General features: G+C 33.0%; 1 protein-coding gene, 1 long non-coding RNA gene and 1 pseudogene across 2 annotated transcripts; 1 reads left to right on the top strand and 2 right to left on the bottom strand.

Annotated features, from left to right (window-relative positions):
* Positions 1-758: 758 nt before the first annotated feature.
* On the top strand, positions 759-3,343 carry LOC114409818 (CASP-like protein 4A2). Its single transcript, XM_028373442.1, has 3 exons — positions 759-1,480; positions 1,721-1,856; positions 2,915-3,343. The coding sequence occupies exons 1-3, from the start codon at positions 1,005-1,007 to the stop codon at positions 3,107-3,109; spliced, it is 807 nt and encodes a 268-aa protein (XP_028229243.1). The 5' UTR covers positions 759-1,004; the 3' UTR covers positions 3,110-3,343.
* Positions 3,344-7,797: 4,454 nt separating this feature from the next.
* On the bottom strand, positions 7,798-13,363 carry LOC114410859 (annotated as a pseudogene).
* A 2,428-nt stretch (positions 13,364-15,791) lies between these two features.
* On the bottom strand, positions 15,792-16,239 carry LOC114408254. The gene is made up of 3 exons (XR_003665868.1): positions 16,200-16,239; positions 16,030-16,120; positions 15,792-15,953 (listed from the first exon to the last, which is right to left on the bottom strand). It is a non-coding gene; the product is annotated as an uncharacterized LOC114408254 (long non-coding RNA).
* Between the last annotated feature and the right edge of the window lie 3,499 nt (positions 16,240-19,738).

Raw genomic sequence — 19,738 nt, 5'->3', positions numbered from 1 at the left:
TGATCTGAACAGAATTATTTTAACTTAATAGTAAGTCTTATGTCTGAATCCTTGAGAATGCAACTTTGTAAAAAAGTATCAAAGATGATAATCTTATAACACTCAATTTATATTAGTTAAATATTATCTTGAGTCCTATTTATAAAAGATAAGTTACAGTATATTTTTATGCTACAACTTGTTTCTTTGAAATAAGATAAGAGATAGTACCCAATATAATATCCATCATCAATCAAAAAATAAAAATTGAGCATCATCGTCACAAGTGTCGCTCCATTGCTGTGTGGATACCTAACCCAATTTTTCACCTGTGACATACTCACATGATTATTTTTTCAATTAATGGTTAATTAATGTGTTTATTTATGGCTATATGAAGTGAATAAAATAAATTAGGAAGTAGCCCGCCTGCATTGCAAGCAAAGTCACTCTCACAGGTAACAAAACTCAGCAAGAAAGAGAGTGAAGTAAAAAAGAAAACTGAAGAATTTTAAGAAACTATTGATGACAAAAAACGAAGATAGTAAAACTAAGAATTTTAATAAAGATATATTTATTGTTGTGAAAAAAAACGTATTTGTTAAAATTTAACTGATAGCTTTAAGATCCTTAATAAAATTTCATAAATTCGTCAATTAAAAATGAAGACTATGATATAATTACAAATTATTAAAATTTGCCAGGTTAAATAACTATCAATTATTGCTTTTCCCTTTATCCTAACACGAGCACTAAAGCAGTGACTACGTGAAGCAATCAACGTGGCGCGGTCTTACACTAAGTAAGAAACACCAACGAAACTAAGCCCATCGTTCTTCTTTTTCCTTTTTTTTCCCACTTTCTTTCATTTTCCCACCGAACCTTTTTCTTTTTCCTTTTCCATTTGTCTTCCCTTCGCCTTTATTATTATTTTTTTCACTCTTCTTCCTTTTAAAATCCTCGCGGCACAAATCAATGCAAACGGAAAACGCAGAATCGCAACTCACGAGAGTCACATCTACGCCATGAACAAATCGCAGTCGAAGAACTCCAAGTCCTCGACTCAGTTCGACTCGCCGCTCAGCTTCTACTCCCCGATGCACGGGGACGGTACCGAGTCGCCGGAGTACCGGTCGCCGGAAAACTGGCCGGAGAAGCGCGACAACTCCATGGCCATCGTGACCGCCGGCAAGCTCAAGCAGTTCACGCCGGAGAAGCGCGCAGAGCACCGGAAGCCGCCGGAAAATCCGCCGTCGACGGCGGTGATGGTGTTCAACGCCTCGTCGGCGGAGGAGGCTCAGAGGCCGGCGGCGAAGGCGGCTCCGGTGATCGGAGGAGAACGGAGATCGAGGTCGGCGGCGACGGAGGAGACGGTTAGCAAGGCGGCGCTAGGGTTCCGGCTGAGCGAGGTTGTGGTGTGTCTGATTTCGTTTTCTGTTATGGCCGCAGATAAGACGCAAGGTTGGAGTGGTGATTCATTTGATCGCTATAAAGAATATAGGTATTATTATTATTATTATTATTAATTTCTGAAGTTTTGTTAAAATTAGCTTAGGTTGTGTTAAATTGATAAATCAATATTTGTATGAATGATTTTTTTTTAATTTTTCGATAAATGTTAGTTTAATAAAATATTAATTTTTGTTAGGAGGGTATGAAAGTCCTATCCATATTTTGGATGAATGATGATCGTAGAAATGTGCAATTTATTTATACATGATGATGGTTATTGATGTGGCAGGTATTGTTTATCTGTGAATGTTATTGGATTTGCATACTCTGCATTACAAGCATGTGATCTGACATGTCAAATTGCCACGGGGAAACGCTTAATCAGTCACCACCTTCGCAACCACTTTGATTTCTTCATGGATCAGGTAATTCTACTTTAGTTCTTTTCCGTTAGAAAAGTGGGCATTTTGTGTCTTCCCAATATTTGCCACGGAATAGTCTCAAATTAGTATTTAGGGCGTGTGTGAAATCTTGTCTCTTCAAATTGGATCCGCCTCAGTTTAAAAGCAACTAGGTATAGCTTTTGCATTGTTTCAAATTTTTTACATGAAAAATCTGATATACAATTGGATGCACGTACTTAGTACACAAGTGCCTTGAATCAAGTAACTTGAAGTTGTATTAACATAGTCATTAGTTTCGAGTTCAAGTTTAGATATACACTTACCCTATTACTCCGAAGCGAAATTTTGTCATTTGTGGTGATTCTTCTCGTTCAAATAAGACCGTCTCCTATAAAGATTATATATTATTGTAAAAAAAAAATCATCAAATTAGTTTGAAAATAACTAAAATAATATATTGGTTATTCATATTAGAAGAATTACATAAATTAAGTGTCATATAAGTTGTTGATGTCTTTTTTTTTATCGGTATTGACAAATGATAATTTGTTAGAATCTTAGTTTTATTATCAAAGAAGATTAAACCCGTCATCTTTAGCCTCTTTCCTTTTCCGTCAATCATTCAACTCAGTACATATCTCCATGTATTTGATGTCTTATTTGGTAGTATTGAGGGTGCCTCCTTGTTCTTATTCTACTACTCAGTACCCAAAAGAAAGAAAAACTGCCTAATATGACTTTTTCTTTCTTTCTTTTTGACAAATGCCTAATATGACTTGTGCAGTAATTTTAGGGACTGATTTGTTATTTATTCGAATATTTATTATAGGTAATAATATCCTAATGAGATTTATTCCGTCACTGTCACTCATTTAGGCAAAATTCATTTGACTGTTCGATACTCTGGCAGTCTTTACCCATTTAACACTTCTTATGTGGTTTGCATTACAGATTTACAGTGAATTTTAATGCTTTGCTCTCATATTGTTGTGTGTTCATGTGGAGATTTTTCACTTGACCAAAACTCAGCCTTTTTTGTTTTTGAAAATCATAACTTTTTGTGACGAATTGATGAGCAGGTTCTGGCATATCTTCTGATATCGGCATCATCATCTGCAGCAACACGGGTTGACGATTGGATATCGAATTGGGGGAAAGATGAGTTCACAGAAATGGCCACTGCTTCTATTGGAATGGCCTTCCTCGCTTTCGTTGCCTTTGCTATCAGCTCACTCATCTCTGGTTACACCCTATGCAACCGAAGCTCCATGTGAACCTCAAACTTCCTAGCTCTTACAACTTGTCTGTCTATAGAGTTTTTTCTCTTGTTTCACTTTATCTGTGACGGAATCGATTAAAGAAACTGTTGATGCCCCTGGCTTTTCACTGTACTAACGGACTTATGTATATATACAGTTTCAGTATATTATTGGTGTTGCAAATGGGAGGGTGGAGAAGCAGATTTTCCTTGTTTGATTTCCGTTCAAATACACCCTTCTTAATTCTTACGTTCTTCCGTATAGAACATGTTACAAGTCACTGCTTATGTCCTAGTATATATAGGACTGTAAATCCAGAAACGGGAGGCTTTTGTTATCTAATACTTCCTAAAGAAAAAAAAAAAAAAAAAGAAGAAAATGAATGGGATATGGGAAAATTGTTAATAAGTAAATGGTTTAAAACGGTGACAATACTACATTCTAGTTTCCCCTATTTTATTTCTTTGGGGATTGTTGACCTGTTTGCCCATTATTAACGGAACCAGAAACAACGAAAGTGTACATTATTAAAGAAAAACTTAGATCACGTTGAGGTAAAGGTCCCAATAGTACCGGAAAACGTCAGCACAGCCACCAGACGATAATTGATGAGATTTAAATTTTGAGTTGATTTTAGTTCATGAGAAATATGGGGTAGGCTTAGATGGTGCTTGAAAAATGAAAATTGTCTCGTTAAGTAATTGAAAGTTTAGTTCATAGGTCAAATTGGTCGCTACAGTAACATGCATAACATTAATAGGATGTTCATGTGGCATGTTAAGTATCATGTAAAGATTTTATGAGACAGTAGTTTTTATTTGGGTCAAATTAGTCCTTGAAAGAAATATGGAACTAAAATAATGGCCGTGGGAATTTCGGGCATGGTCGCTGTGAGTATTTGTATAAAGGTCCGAGGCAGTAATGTGGGGACGGAGGGAGTGGTTAGAAAGGCAAGACTGCAAGCATAGAAGAATATGACACTATCAAGTATATATACAAAAAAAAAAAACAAAAAGGTGAGTTTCTTAGTTGGTCCCAATAATTTGGGATTGATACGGCTAATTTTTTGACCGATTAAATTACATGTCATCTTTGTATTAATTATTTTTTTGTTTTTTAAAATTAATTCTTGATTATTATTTTTTAAAATACAATCATTTTAAATTAAAAAATATGATTAAAGATAACTTTAGAAATTTGAATCATAAAATCTTTTTAGTTACTTTTAACATTTTTTATATAAAAAAAATGAAAATTAGGGTTTAGGATTTAAAATTTTCTTATTATTATTTCTTAAGCATAGGTTTTATAAAAAAAGTATTGAAAGTAACTAAAAATATTTCAGGATCATACTTCTAAAGTTATCTTTAATTATATTTTTTAATTTTAAAAAATTATAATTTAAAAATTTTAAAAAATAATAATTAAAGATTAATTTGAAAAAAATTAATAAAAAGATGACATGTAATTTGAATGGTTAAATTAACTGTATCAAAATCTTTCAAATTATTGGGGAACCATAGAAATTCTCATAAAAAAATGAAGAAAAAAAATATTAGAAGATATAGACTTCATCTTAGATCTTTATGAAGAACTAGTCGGTAACCCGTGCGCATGCACGAGTCTTTTGTCTAAATGATTTTCGATTGAAGAATAAAAAAAAGGCATTGTAAAAAGTTAAAAGGAATAACATTCATATAAATTAGTTGTAATGTCAAATTGTTCAAAGATAAATATAAAGATGTTGAAAATAAATATAAACAAACATTGTTTTGCAAAATAACATGGTAGATTTTCCTAATCTATATCACTATCATCCCAATCAATTGCATGCCTGATGACAACCTCCCAGATCTTCTCAGCACGCCTATAGTAGAATGAGAGCTCGTCTCCATGGCTAAAATCACCTTCTTGAAGGAATTTGTACCAAGGGAGAGTGACATACTTGTCACCGATGCCTTTGTCGAGCACAACTACATTCCATTGCAGTGGAGGTCCGAATCTTCTGAGAATTGTCATATGATCACCACAATGGATTAGGCATTGTGTGACAGAGGCTGAAAGTTGTTGCAGGAAAAAAAAAGAGTTAGGCATTGAAATTAATATTTGTATGGAAGATATATATGGATATGAATATTTTACCAGTGGATATGGTGCGCTTAGCATTGATTGGGTGATTTCATATGTCCAGATGTGTTTTCTTGTTGCACGGCGCCTTTTGCATTTCTGCTGGTCTAATGGTGGAGTGAAGTGGAGGTCAAATTTTGAAGGGTGGTCGCAGGCCAGGAAATTTATCGTGACAGATTCATAAATCTGCAGTTCTGTCCTCAATCTTGTTAGGCCATCAGCAAAGCAAAGTTTGCCTTTGTGTTGTTTGACTTGAATTTCGTAGGTTTCCCCATCATACTTAAATTCAACAATTTCAGGATAATTTGGTAGCCATTGGCGCTGATAGAAGCCTGGTATTTCTATGGCGTCCTGCAATGGGGAAAAAGTGTTTAAAAAAGGAAAAACAATATCAAAAGCACAAAGGATAAAATATGGAAAGGAAGGCTTTGATTTAACCTTGTCACAATGGAAGGCAGCTTTAAACTGCAATATCAATGGTTGTCTGATAGCAGGAAATCTCAACTGCAGTGCAATGAGAAAAAAAATGGACTTAGCATTTAAAAAACATGCATATTGACTAATTCAATTGTCTGTAGGTCTAAATTGTTGTGTTGCTGCAATGTAGTAGTAATTGGATTTAACAGTTCTAATTTAGGATAATTAAAATAAGATAAGAGAAGATGCATATAATATAAGACGCAGGAAATTAGATGCAAAGCATGAAAATAAGGAATACAGAACATTGCAGAGATCAGAAAATGCAGCAAAAGCAAATACAGTAGCAACAAAAGTTCTCAATCAGATATCATATGATCGAACAGATTAGAAAATGCATTTCATGATTCGAATTAAAGGCCTAAAGCAAGAAACTTTGAAAGAGAAGAATCAGGATTATAAAGAGAATATAATAGATGATGTATATCAGAGATGATATGATCGAACAAATAAGAAAATACACTTCATAATGATAATGAAGGACCAAAAGCTAGAAAGTTTGAAAGGGCAGAGTCAGCATCATAAAAACAATGTAATAGATGGTGCAGATAACTGAACTACTTAGAATCTTAATACAATAGTTGGAAATAATGGTAATAGAATGCTACGAAATTTAATAGGCATTTAAAAAGATTTAACTTAATATTGTATCTGTTTTGTTTTGGATGGGGTATAATCACACAGGATATGCATAGGCTGTTTTTCCTACATGCATGAGTCAAATGTTATTCTGGATGACATGCTACCTAGGGTTCATTGATAGTGACAATATAGTAGCATCATTCAAAATTATTGAATAATTTTCTGGATTCGTTACCAATGAACACAAGTAAATTAATATTTAAATTTATGACTATATTTAATAATAGAACATTAGAATCACAGAACAGGTTTTTGAATCAGTATCAACAAAATGTCCAATTTGAACATGGATTGCAATAAAAGCACAACATGAATGCAAAAAGTGTGAGGGACAAAAATAACATTTAAAGGTTACTAATATCTAAAGGGTAAGATAGATGATAACGTAGTATGCAAGAAACCTAACACAACGGCCACAAATAAATAAAGCAGAAGCAAGGAAAATTGAATCAGGGCTTTGCCACATGAAAGAAAGTTGAGTGAGACAATGATGGATTCAAAAGCAGAATTGTTCAATATGTCTGTCCTAAATTGGAATTCGAAAACTTAAGAAAACATAGATGGCAAGATGTTGAATTTCGGTTCGGGATATGGATGAAAAATGTAACCAAATGCAAGAGAAAAATTAGGAAATGAATGAACATGCAATTAGGTTTGGGTTTAGCCTTACCTTGCTTGAGGCAATGGATGAAGCGGGAGACATGGTGGTAGTCGCTTTGAGAGAATAATTTGGTTAGAGTTGAAATGAAGTTGGCAGAGAAATGAACCGTGGTCTGATAATGTAAAGTAGTGGGTGATGGAAGGGTCATTGCTTTTCGGGGGGTGTAAGTGATGGCAAGTTAAGTGGTTTGGGAACTGTGGACCATTGAATGTTTCGTTCAAAGATTGGACATGAATTGGCAGAATGATAAGTATGAAAGACTGTGGTGGTGGAGGCAGGTGAAGAGGTATTTTTATTGCTGAATATAACAAAGAGTAAGTTAATTTTTTGTATTGTTATAAATACAATTTGCATCATCAGATGAATGACCTGTCTAATGCCGAAGTCGATAATGATTTGGCATAGATAATATTTTGCAAGGCCAATTGATTATCTAAGAAAAGATAAATGGTTCTACTAAAAGAATAATAATAAGTGTATCATGTTAGGAAAACAAGCAGAGTAACATATAGAATTCATTTGTTGAATGGCAGCATTTAAATTGAGATAAGCATTTTATTTTCTTTCGTGCAATTCATGAAAGAAATGGTTAATTTGGAGTTCATGAAAAGGGATGAAAATTTGAAATGCAGCAAATAAGAAAATGTACTCCATAAAGAAAGACTGATTTTTTAAAATTAATGAATTATAGATTGACTCATTTGATGATGTTTTAACTGTATATCAGAGATCATATGAGTAAGAAGCAAATTCAGTTGTGGTTATAATTAAATTTGTAATCGGAAATAAATTGGATTTACCTTCTAATATTTGTAAAGACCTCTTTGAAAACCACATTCGTGGTTAAAGTCATTTTTTTTTTGTCCTGATCATGTATTAAAATTCGAAGTCCTTTCTTTGACTTGACTCTTGATAATGCAACATATAGTTGGCCATGTGAAAAAACTGGTTTTGGCAAGTAAAGTCCAACTGAAGATAGTGATTGTCCTTGGGATTTATTAATTGTCATAGCATAAGAAAGCATTATCAGAAATTGTCTCCTCAATAGCTTAAAAGGCCATGGTGACTGTGAAGGCGACATAGACATTCGTGGGATATAAACATGATCTCCGATATTTGTCCCAGAAATTATGTCAGCTGCAATAACATGTTTTGCTAGTCTTGTGATAATTAACCTAGTACCATTACACAACCCTTGAGTTTGGTCTAAGTTCCTTAATAGCATTATTGGTGTTCCAATCTTGAGTTTGAAATAGTGATTGGGTAAGCCAGATGTTGTCAATGAATTCAGAAATTCAGTTGTCAGTGAGCGGAAATGACAACTTTCAATGGTTTCGGATTTGTCAACTGAATCATAGCTTAGATATTCCATTTGTTCACCTATCAATATTTTAGATATAAAAAAGCCAATTCACCAACCAAAAATGTAAAATCCAGGAAAGTTGATTAAAAGATGAAAAACATAATAAGATAATTTACTATATGATTACCCGATATCATTGTAAGCATATAATCATTAACTTGTTGCACTGTTTCATTTGTGGAAGCTAATATTGCTTTGGTTTGGAAGTATTCAAGATCATTGTGATGATGAGATAGATCTGGAAATGTAGAGCTAATTATACTATGAATAGGATCATTATATTCTGTGATTAATAGTTCCTGTGGAATTTCAATAGTAGCATAGCCATCATTTTCATCTCCAATAATACCATCACCAATATCTATAATCCACTGTGCAAAAGCTGCAGTTTCTTCTTGATCTGTTGCTTGCATGTTATTTTGTAAACGCATGTTTTTTGTCAGTCTCAAGATCTGACAGTGATCCCATAGATAAGAGGAATTAATTGTTGCATTAACAATATCAGAGCGGCTGCCTCTTGGAATGACTGGCAGGATCTGTCGGAAATCTCCACCAAAGGCCATGACTTTACCTCCAAAGATTTTATTGTCCTTTGAGTTATGTTTGATGATATCTCTAAGACTGTGATCAAGTGCCTCAAAACAGAATTTGTGAGCCATGGGTGCTTCATCCCAAATGATTAGACTTGTCTGATTTAATAGTTCAGCTAATTGAGTTCCTTGATGGATATTGCAAGTTGAGTCTTCAAAAACTGGAACTGGAATTTTAAATTTTGAATGTGCAGTTCTACCTCCAGGCAATAGTAGAGAAGCTATGCCGCTAGAGGCTACCATTATTACAATTTTATTGTCAGCTCTCAGTGAACTTGCAAGTGTTTTCCAAATGTATGTTTTTCCTATACCTCCATATCCATAGAGAAAAAACATACCACCTTCATCTTTATTAACAACTTCAACAATCTGGTTGTAAATTGAAGCTTGTTCATCTGGAATCATCGATATGTGGTGTTAGATTTAAAGATAAATGAATGAAGTTAAAATACTAATTTATAGATGAGAAAAGCTAAGAAGGAAATGCACATAATAATTTTCGGAGGGTAAATTGTTGTGTGCTTAATGTACCTATCATGTGAGAAAATAGATGTTCAAACTCTGATCTAAGTTCTTCATTGTTGTAATGCAGTTCAGCTAATATAAGGCTATTGTCTAGATAAGCTGGACAATTTGCATTCTCTGGATATGGCATTGAAGGATAGTCTCTTTGCGATCTTTGATTTGCTTGCAACAATTCTTCAATTTGAAGCAAGACCAAATTTTGAAGACTTCTATCATCAAGCTGCAATGCTAATACACAAAAGAGAAAAAAAGTCAAATTATGTGCCGTATCAATATTGATTTGTCTGATGGTAAATTAGCACTAACCTGGACTTGTTGATGATTTTTTATGATTATAGACAATGTCATCAGCCATCCAATGCCAAGTTTGGTCCTAAACTTGTTCAGGTTTGCTCATTGTTGCAGTTAAAAGTAACAACACAAATAGCTTTCTTATATAATGTGCTGAACCCCAGTCTTTTGCTTCTTTGATTGCCTCAATAAATTCTTTATCATCTTGTAAAAATCCCATAGCAAAACATGCTTCTTTATATGTAGAATATTGAACATTATCAACTGTTCTTAAATCCTCAAATAAGGTAGGTCCTTTACAAATAGTAAGCATCATTCTCAAATAAAATAATTCCCCTGTAATTGGTGGAACCCATAGTAATCTGCCAATGGTATAGCCTTTCTTCCTAAGGTGCCAACATATTTTCTTCTGATTGTATACAAACTTAGAAACAAATTCTGCATAAGTAAGATTTCTCCCTTCAACAGAATTTTGGTTGGTGTTCATCCATGAAATAAACTTTGAATCAGAGATACTTGGCTTAGACAATACATCATCAATATCATCATGGTCTTCATAGAGAACACTATGTTGGCCTGGAAGATGGAAGTGTAATCTTTCAATAGCAGGTTTTCTGCCATGTATTGGAAATCCAAAGATTCTCCAAGTAGATTCACAGGGACATATGTATCTGTTAGGAAGATATAATTAGTTGTTATAACAATGATGATCAGATAAATTAGAGATCAAGTTTTAACAATACTTGCAATCTAGATATTCTTTGATCTCATCATTATGAGTGCCACCATTCTCAGTTTGATCGTTATCTTCATCAATCAAAACAACAGTCACTCTATCATATCCCTTGTTTATGTACTTAAATAAATATTTGATAGAAGTGTTTTGGTTACACCATTCAATATTGATATGCGCTTGGTATTTTCTGAGCAATCTTGGATTGTAAGGTACAATATACCTGTTATCAACTATAACACCATTTTTCTCAATTGCATTACCGTTGTTTCTTCTATGATAGACGGGAAAACCATCAGCATCTAAAACAGTATGCGGCTGGAACATTTTAGGATAGAAACAACTACACTTGCCTTTTTTCATGCATGGAGATCCAGGATTCAGACTTCCACATGGACCATGAACCATATGGTTTTTTACTAATAAATACAGTTCTTGATCATCTTGCTGTGAAGGTATCTCTGCTGATATAATTTGATCAATTTCATCTGAGGATGGGTATTTGTTATCAGGATGTAAAAAAAGCAACAAATGGACATGAGGTAGCCCTCGTTTTTGAAATTCTATTGTATACATATATGCAATTTATTAGTAAGTCTGTTAATAGAAAATAATTAAAGTTATTAGATATGATTGTGTGATTAATATTGGCAGTGTAAAATAACAATGTCACAAATAATATAAATTCAACAAACTTAGAATCAACTTACATGCAATAACTTTGCCTAGCATGTGATTCTTTGTCAGGTCCATAAGCATTTGTTCATACTTTAGTTTGAAGACTCTGGAGATTATGTCTGGCCTATCTGCTGCTTTCAGATTCAACGGATTCAGCAATCTATGGATTTCAGGTCAGTTTGGATTGCAGGTTAAAGTAATAAACAGATTTGGGAAGCTCACATGGCTACATATGGTCATACCATCAAAATAAAGTTGATCCATATAGCGCGGACTGCCAACAAAAGTTGAAGGCAAAATGACTCTTTTAGCTTTATTTAGGCCTTTCCTACTTCCATCATCCAATGACTGTTGTAAGTTACAAAACTTGTCAACTCGAAGTTTTTTTTGGTTGTTTCTGATGTAAGAAAGCCTTTCTGACTCAACCATAGTATAGCCGTCAACAACAAATTGTTGGAATAGTCTCCTAGAATTCAACAAAGTTATAGATTCATTTGATCTGCATTGTAGCCTATAAGAAAATCACTCCCTCATTGTAAGACAATTTCTTTTCCTTTTCTTACCATCTGATCGACTGCTATGTAAAATATCAAGTCTATATCCATGTTCCCCGTAAGGAAATAAGAGAGGGTATTGTAGAACTAGATAGCTAGAATGTAATTCATGGATCCTTTGTAGTTGTCCATGCTGAGTTTCAATAATAATATCTCTTTTTGAATTTGCATCAAAATCGCCTACTATTAGTGCTGCAACTTCAGGAACAGTAGGTACATTATATGTACGACCATCTTTCTCACGATTAGCAATCAATTTCAACTTGATATTATTCACTTGAACATCTTGCAATCTATCTCTGGCCATCCTGAAAGTTTTTGCATGCACGCTGTATTCATCTAGCATCTCACTAAGTTGTGAAACAATGTGTTCTTGAATTTGATTATGTGGACTGCTGACCTAAATAAACAATTATATATACGATGATTGGAAGATTAGTAATGGAGAATAAACAATTGAATTCTGTTTAAATGTAAGATTGTTGATCAATGTTGTGCATTTATAATAATAATAATGAAAAACTAACTACCTTATTGCATTAATCCTATTCTGCACTTCATTTTCTGTGTCAAAGATATACAATTGTGCAAATTTTGGTTCTTTCCCAGACATCGGTAACATACTACCTATTCTATGACATGGTTGACCTTGAATTCTTATTGTAGGAGGTCCTCTTGAATGATTAATTGATTTGTCAAACTTAATACCAGCAGAAGTAAAGGCAAACATCATGTTATATGTCCTTATATTCTACTGGTAATTTTTACTATCAGATGTACCATGATCATACAAAAGTTGGTAGAGATATTTAGGTGGATTCTGTAACAATGGAAGTTCAACCTTGCCATTTCCACAACATAAACTGAATCTTGGATTTGTAGTTCTTTTATCTTTTGAGACTCTTTCATCATACCACATATTTGCATTACAGTGACTACACTGCATGAGCTGATCACCAAGATCAGAATATCCTGAAATAATTTAATGATATATGGCAAAATGAAGTTGGTCATTGAAAATGTTTTAGGAAAACATGTAAATTGAAACACGATAAACAAAAGTAGTTTTGTACAGTGAAAGATATTCGACAGTGAGCTAATAACATAGTGTTTATGAATATTAATCGTTACCTTCTCTATTAATTGCAGGGTCATTAGCTGAGGACATATAATTTTGGTTCTCAGGTGAAGAAACTGAAAGACAACCCATGAAAATTGCATTTAGATTAGATTATAGTATTATAATGTTGAAAATTAATTTGATAAAGTCGATTTTAATTGGTACCTTGTGTTGATTCAGAACTCTCATCCTCTGATGAATCACGAATATTAACTAAAAAAGTGAATTGAATCTAAGTTTAGTGGAATTTATTTAATGTGGAATGAATTCACATAATATTGAATGCACCTTACAGTTTGCTTGTCCTTGTGTGAAAAAAATTATGGATATTGTATTACTAAATCAACAAACTAATTAAAATTATTAACTGTAATTTGGAATATAATATTTTGAATTTCTTACAATCAATATTCTGAGCCTGATCATTAACTTTGTGTTGCCTGATACCTTTATTCTTTATCCTGGCTTGTGCTGTATCATGATGATTTGCATGCTCATGGTTATCCATGTTCTTGATGATTGTTGTTAATCTTGACTGAGTTATCAAATTTTTACTGACTTCTTGTTTTAATATATTACAATACATGCAAAATTAAAATTGCAAAAGTCCATGGACATGCAGAAAAGAAATGTTATTCCACTCGGACCAAGACATAACTTGACTTGTTGACTAAAATTATCAATGTTGACACCTGGTTAAATGGATCATACTTTGATAAAAATGATTAGACATGCATGTATATCCATGATTATAGTGATGGTTTTGACGGCCACATTAAAACTTGAAAAGTAAGTAATCAAAAGTAAGCATAAGGAAAAACACTAAAATTATGAATGTTGACATCTAATTAAATGCACTAAAATGATTAGACTTGCATTTATAACCATTATTATACCTATGCTTTGCCGCCATCGATAAGAAATATGATATCGAAAATGTTATACATGGCAGAATTAGGATGTCAAGCTAAAGAGAAATTGTTTTTTTACATGTCTTATTAATTGTACATCATATTGACACATATGATGAAAGATGGAGTAAATTTATCAAATGTTGTTAGAAAATTAATCAGATATGAATGCTGATTTAGTTGTGCTAGTGATCAATATTTCCTGATCATCATTTCTAATATTTTAATTTGTTTCCCGTGAATACTTTGTGCTCAGACAATTAAGGATGCACAACTTAAAATCAGATGAATTAATCAGATATGAATGCTGATTTAGTTGTGCTAGTGATCAATATTTCGTGGTCATTATTTCTAATATTTTAATTTGTTTCCCGTGAATACTTTCTGCTCAGACAATTAAAGATGCACACCTTAAAATCAGATGCTTCAATGGCCCGTTAAAACTTTAATTGAATTTTAAGTTATCATGATTATGAAGAACATGTTTCCTGAACTTTCTGTCTGGCAATCTCTGATTTGTATTTTCAAATCTTACTTGTTCTATCTCTCAGGATATATTTAAATTCATAACATTTGCATAGCTCGATTTCTTCAAAGATGACTTTATAACCATTAATATAAGCATGGTCTGTCGATATTAATTTTAGCAATTGAACAAATAAGGATTTTGAAATATAGTGCAATAGTTAAGGTGACATCGGATAAGCCATAGAACTAAAATGTCAGGATACTCGCATACAAAATAAGATTAAAATTTAAATAAAAGTTTTGATCAGAGTTCAAAAGCAACACCACCACAACAGAAATAAGCTGGGAGCCAATGTACAATATACAAATACCAAGGGGAAAAAAATTGTTCAACACAACTTGGAAACAACCAAATGCACTAAATTCCGGCATGTTTTTTTAATTTGTTGGATGAAAGCTGCGCAGGTGAAATTTGAGAGGTCCCTGCTTCATCATCACAATCCTGAAATGCCTGCCGCTTTGTAGGCGTAAAGGGGAGTCCAAGCAGGGGATCATGATCTGCTGTCACAGAGAGGGATTGCTGGATAAAACAAATGGCAATCAATAAGTTGAATGCTAAGTTGAAAGTCATAAAGTGTCAAAATGCAAGAATTGCAAGAAAGATCATATTAAAAAATGAGAGCAGTCATCAAAACTCACAGATTCATGTTGAGCAGAATGATTGGAATTAGAAACCGGGATATCCATTTTTGAAGATGTCTGAATAAGACATACATTGAAGATAACACAACCCATGAAAAACAAATAAATATGAATAGAATACATACTTTTCACAATAGTTAATGTCAAATAACTTGCATTGAACATTACCTCAGCATCAGCTAGCATATCCATCACAGCATTTATCAAGCTCGAGTCAGCTGAACACTTCAAAACAGTAGAATTCCTGAACTTGGGTTGCACCTTTATCTTTAAAGCAAGTTCATGACCCAGCGGCTTATCAAGTGCTTGGGGTGAAGCATTCAAATCAACATCACCATCCTTGTTCAAAGAGAATAATTGTATTACACAAACAAAAAATAACATATCAAACATAATCAGTTAAGGTTGAATCCAAAAACACACTTCAATTTTAAGCTTATTAACTGCATCAGCTGATTGGCCAATTAATTCACTGTATTCACGGTCCCAAAGCAGGAATTTTGTGCTTTCATTTCCCTGGTTGATCATCACCTCAAGCCTATACCTGCCACCATATGCACCAATAGTAAAAAAATGATGAAGGCATAAAAAATACACAACATTTTAAAAGATCACAATCACCTAAGCACAGCTTCCTTATTGTATTTGTCGCATGCACATGTAAAGGGCGTCATCTCTGCATCACTTTTTTTATGGCACTGAATGCAAGCTGTATAACACCATGAATGATTGTCCAGAACAATCCTAGTAATTGTGCCAACAGTGACACAAACAATTTCCTGCGTGAAACAACATACATATCAAATAAAAAAAAACTTCAGATAATGCACGACAAAGAATTAAAATCTATATAAGATCATTACTTCAGAGATGGTGTTAATGTCAGCAATAGTCTTTGCCTCAGCCTTGCCAAAGAATGATTCTTTTGATGATAATTGGATAGAACCTGAAAGTTGTGTACTCCCTTCACCATGGGATTTAAAACCTGACCGGGCCTCAATGCCCAACTCTGCAAGCCTACAAATATACAATGAGAAACAAACATAAGACAAAAAATAATCAACATATATTACATAACACATACAAAAAATACCGTTCATTGAATTCTTGAATCTCCATCACGGGCTGGTTAATAATTAACTTTGAAGCCTTGAAAGAATTGTTGATCGATGCGGGATAAGATCCTAAATCATTTAAAAAAACAGAACCATAACATGCAATAGCATAAACAGAGAAATCAATAAATTCAAGATGAGGATATACCCTGCGCTTCCTTGATCCTACAATGGCTTAATAGAACTGTAATTGGGCCATCACCTTCATAATCATCTAAGAACTTCAAAAACTGCAAGCAATAATCATCCCACAAAGTGCAAGATAGCAATTGTTGGCTATCAGAAACAAATAGTTATGAGACAATCAGTTATTAATAATAATATAATCATAGCCACAATTTGACAAAGCATATCACATAAATTGTCACCAAGAATCAAACTTTACCTCAAGTCCTTTAATTTGAAGACTACCCTTCTACCTTTTCCTGAAACTTGCCGAAAGACAACCTCCTCCACAACACCAATAACATCTAAAGCAAGTAGGAAAATCAGGGAATGTTATTTAATTCCAAAAACAACAGAACTTTCAAAATAAACTCAATTGCAAAAATATAACTTAACATACCAACCAATAGTCCACGTTCAAACTGGCCAGCCACAACATCTGCAAATCCAGCAAACCTGTATTTTCTAAAAGGGATGTCCCCTAGAACACACTCCCTCACAATAGTAACCCCAATAAACACCAATTTAAATTGATGATCACACACTCTGTATTGACCATTGTTTTTTAGCACTTTAAAATTGTGCATGACATAAGTACAATTTTCTTTCAAGTCCATTTTTTTTTACTTCAATTGATCTTGTTTACAAACAGCGTGGATCTCATCACCCTGGATTGCATTAAGGTTACAACACAATGAATTGAACAATAAGTAATAAGTAATAAACCTACAAAAAAAAACACAGAATTGAAGCATACATCGGAGTCCACAAACACCATTTCAGCTTGCTTAGATTTGTTAGGCGTGCCAATAAACCATAGATCACTAATCCTCACACTGAGTTTAAGAGTTTCTTTTGAGCCATCAATGCTCTTTATCTTGTCTGGAGAACGTGCCATAATACTACAAAAAAAACAACAAAACCACCATCAAAACAGAAACATGATAAGCTAAGCAAAAATCCAAAACCTCGTTCAACACACAAAAATGAGAAGCTAACATGCATGTAAGAAAACACACATGAAAACAGCACCAGAACAGAACAACAGAAGTACCACGAACCCTAAACCAAACATGCAAACCAAACATCGTCCAAAACAGCAAAATGAAAAAATAACATGCATGCAACAAAACAAACATAAAAACGGCACAGAAACAAAAGCCAAAAACCCGAAAGGTAATATGCATGTAAGAAAAGAAAAGCCAGAAAATCATAAGCTAACATCGAATGTAACAAAACATACATAAAAACAGCATCAAACAGAACCCAAATTAAGCTGGTTGTATCTGTGAAAATGAAAACCAAAAACGCGCAAACTAAAGAATGAAGAATGAAATGCAAGAAACCACGTAAAGAAGCAAAGGCCAACACATGCACAACATGCAAAACAAAACACGTGTAAATGCCACAATCAGCAAAGTTAAACACCTGTAAGCATCAGAAGAGTGGAAAATTAAGGGCTAAAAGACCAAAAAAACCAAGCAAATGGACAACTGTCACAATCTTAAGTAGGGGTATTTTAGTAATTTCCAGAGGGTTCTCTTTTATAGATAGTATATAGAAGATTATATTTAGTTCATGCTTAAATAATTGAATTAGTTTATTTTGATGAACTTTTTGTTTCTAAGGCCTTGAAAGAACTTGAGAAAACATTTTCAATGATTATGCTGGTTCACATGTTTTTTCTAGGACCCGCATGAGGTTTTATTCCTGCACCATCCTTTTTCTTACATATTTTTGACAATTTCAATATTGCCCTTACAAATTGTCATATCCATACGGATTGTTAAAAAATATTTTACAAAATAATTTAAAATTAATGATCCATATAAGTATCGAATCTGGGACTTTCACATTAGCACAACACTTTAATCAACTGAACTAATAGATCAATTGCGTTAAAAAATAATTAACGTTGTTATATATAATACTACAATTTATAATTTATATTTAATACACATATAAGTTTATATAATAAATTTTGTAACAATTAATTTTGATTTAATAATATATTTTGTTTTATATTTTTAATAATTAATTTTAAATTATTTTGTAAAACATTTTTAACAATCCGTATGGCCCATACATAAGGGCAATGTTGGAATTGTCAAAAATATGTTGGGTGTAAAAGAAAAAGATGGGTGCAGGAAGAAAACACCATAACGCATAGGACTCACTCTATTGCTTTGAGAAATGGGCTGAGTGGATGTTAGTCAAGCTGAAAAGAGCTTGGACCAGTAGAGAGATATGCTAGGTGCACCCAGCAATATTGTTGGTGCACCCAACAATTTATTGAATGGGCCATTTTGCCCTTCATTTAAAAATTATAAAAAGCTTTCTTTCCCTCTTCTGGAACTATTCACGTTGTTGCTTCTCTTCTTCTCCGCGAGCTTCTCTTCTTCGCTGCTGCTTCTTTTCTTCTCCGCAAGCCCGGCTTCTTGTCTTCGCCATTTGCCTTCGAGGTAGGTGTCCCTAACTTTCCTTTGCTTGTATTATGCACTATAGTTGTAGCATTTAGGGTAGGTTAGTGGAACCTTAGGGTAGAAGACGCCGGAAAAAATGGGGAAAGGGTGGTTACGGTTGCGCCTTCCGGAAGATCCGTTTAGGATTCTTTCGGAATTTCCGGAAGAAGGGTTCTTCCGGAAGTACTGAAAGGTCTTCCGGAAGAACTGGTCTTCCAGAAATCTTCCGGAACACCTCTTCCGGAAACTTTCCGGAAGAAGGGTTCTTCCGGAAGCACTTTCCGGTAGAACCACTTCTTCCGGAGACCACTTCTTCCGGAAGTTTGTTTTTTTTTAAATATTGTTTTTTTAAAAAAAAATTAGTGTATTTTATTTATAAATAAAGTTGGTTATTTGTATAAATTAAGTTGGTTATTTTTGTTAATTGGTTTTGTTTATTTTTTATATGATTTTAGTTGAGTATTTTACTAATTATTTAATTTTAAATTAGTTATGTATTTTTTTATAAATGAAGTTGTTTATTTTTATAAATAAAGTTGTGTGTGATTTGGAATTTTTTTTTAAATACTAATTATTTTTTTATAAATGATACAAATTAAGTTGTGTATGTTTTGAATTTTTTTTCCCATTTTTGTTTTATTTTTATATATAATTTTAGTTGTGTATGTTTACTAATTATATATTTTGAAATTAGTTGTGTTTTTTTTTGTTTACAAATAAAGTTTTTTATTTTATTATAAATAAAGTTTTTTATTTTATTATAAATGAAGTATTTTTTTCATAAATTAATTTGTGGATGTTTACTAATTAATTATTTTTACATTAGTTGTGTTTTTTTTATAAATGAAGTTGTTTATTTTTTTTTAAAATTAAGTTGTGGATGTTTAATAATTAATTATTTTTACATTAGTTGTGGTTTTTTATAAATGAAGTTTTTTATTTTTTTTTAAATTAAGTTGTGGATGTTTAGTAATTAATTATTTTTATATTAGTTGTGTTTTTTTTTATAAATGAAGTTGTTTATTTTTTTTAAATTAAGTTGTGGATGGTTACTAATTAA

The sequence above is a fragment of the Glycine soja genome, chromosome 4, assembly GCF_004193775.1.
Source record: "Glycine soja cultivar W05 chromosome 4, ASM419377v2, whole genome shotgun sequence".
Classification (NCBI taxonomy): domain Eukaryota; kingdom Viridiplantae; phylum Streptophyta; class Magnoliopsida; order Fabales; family Fabaceae; genus Glycine; species Glycine soja.
The sequence above is the reverse complement of the archived record's forward strand: the minus strand, read 5'-3'. Positions and strand labels throughout refer to the sequence as shown.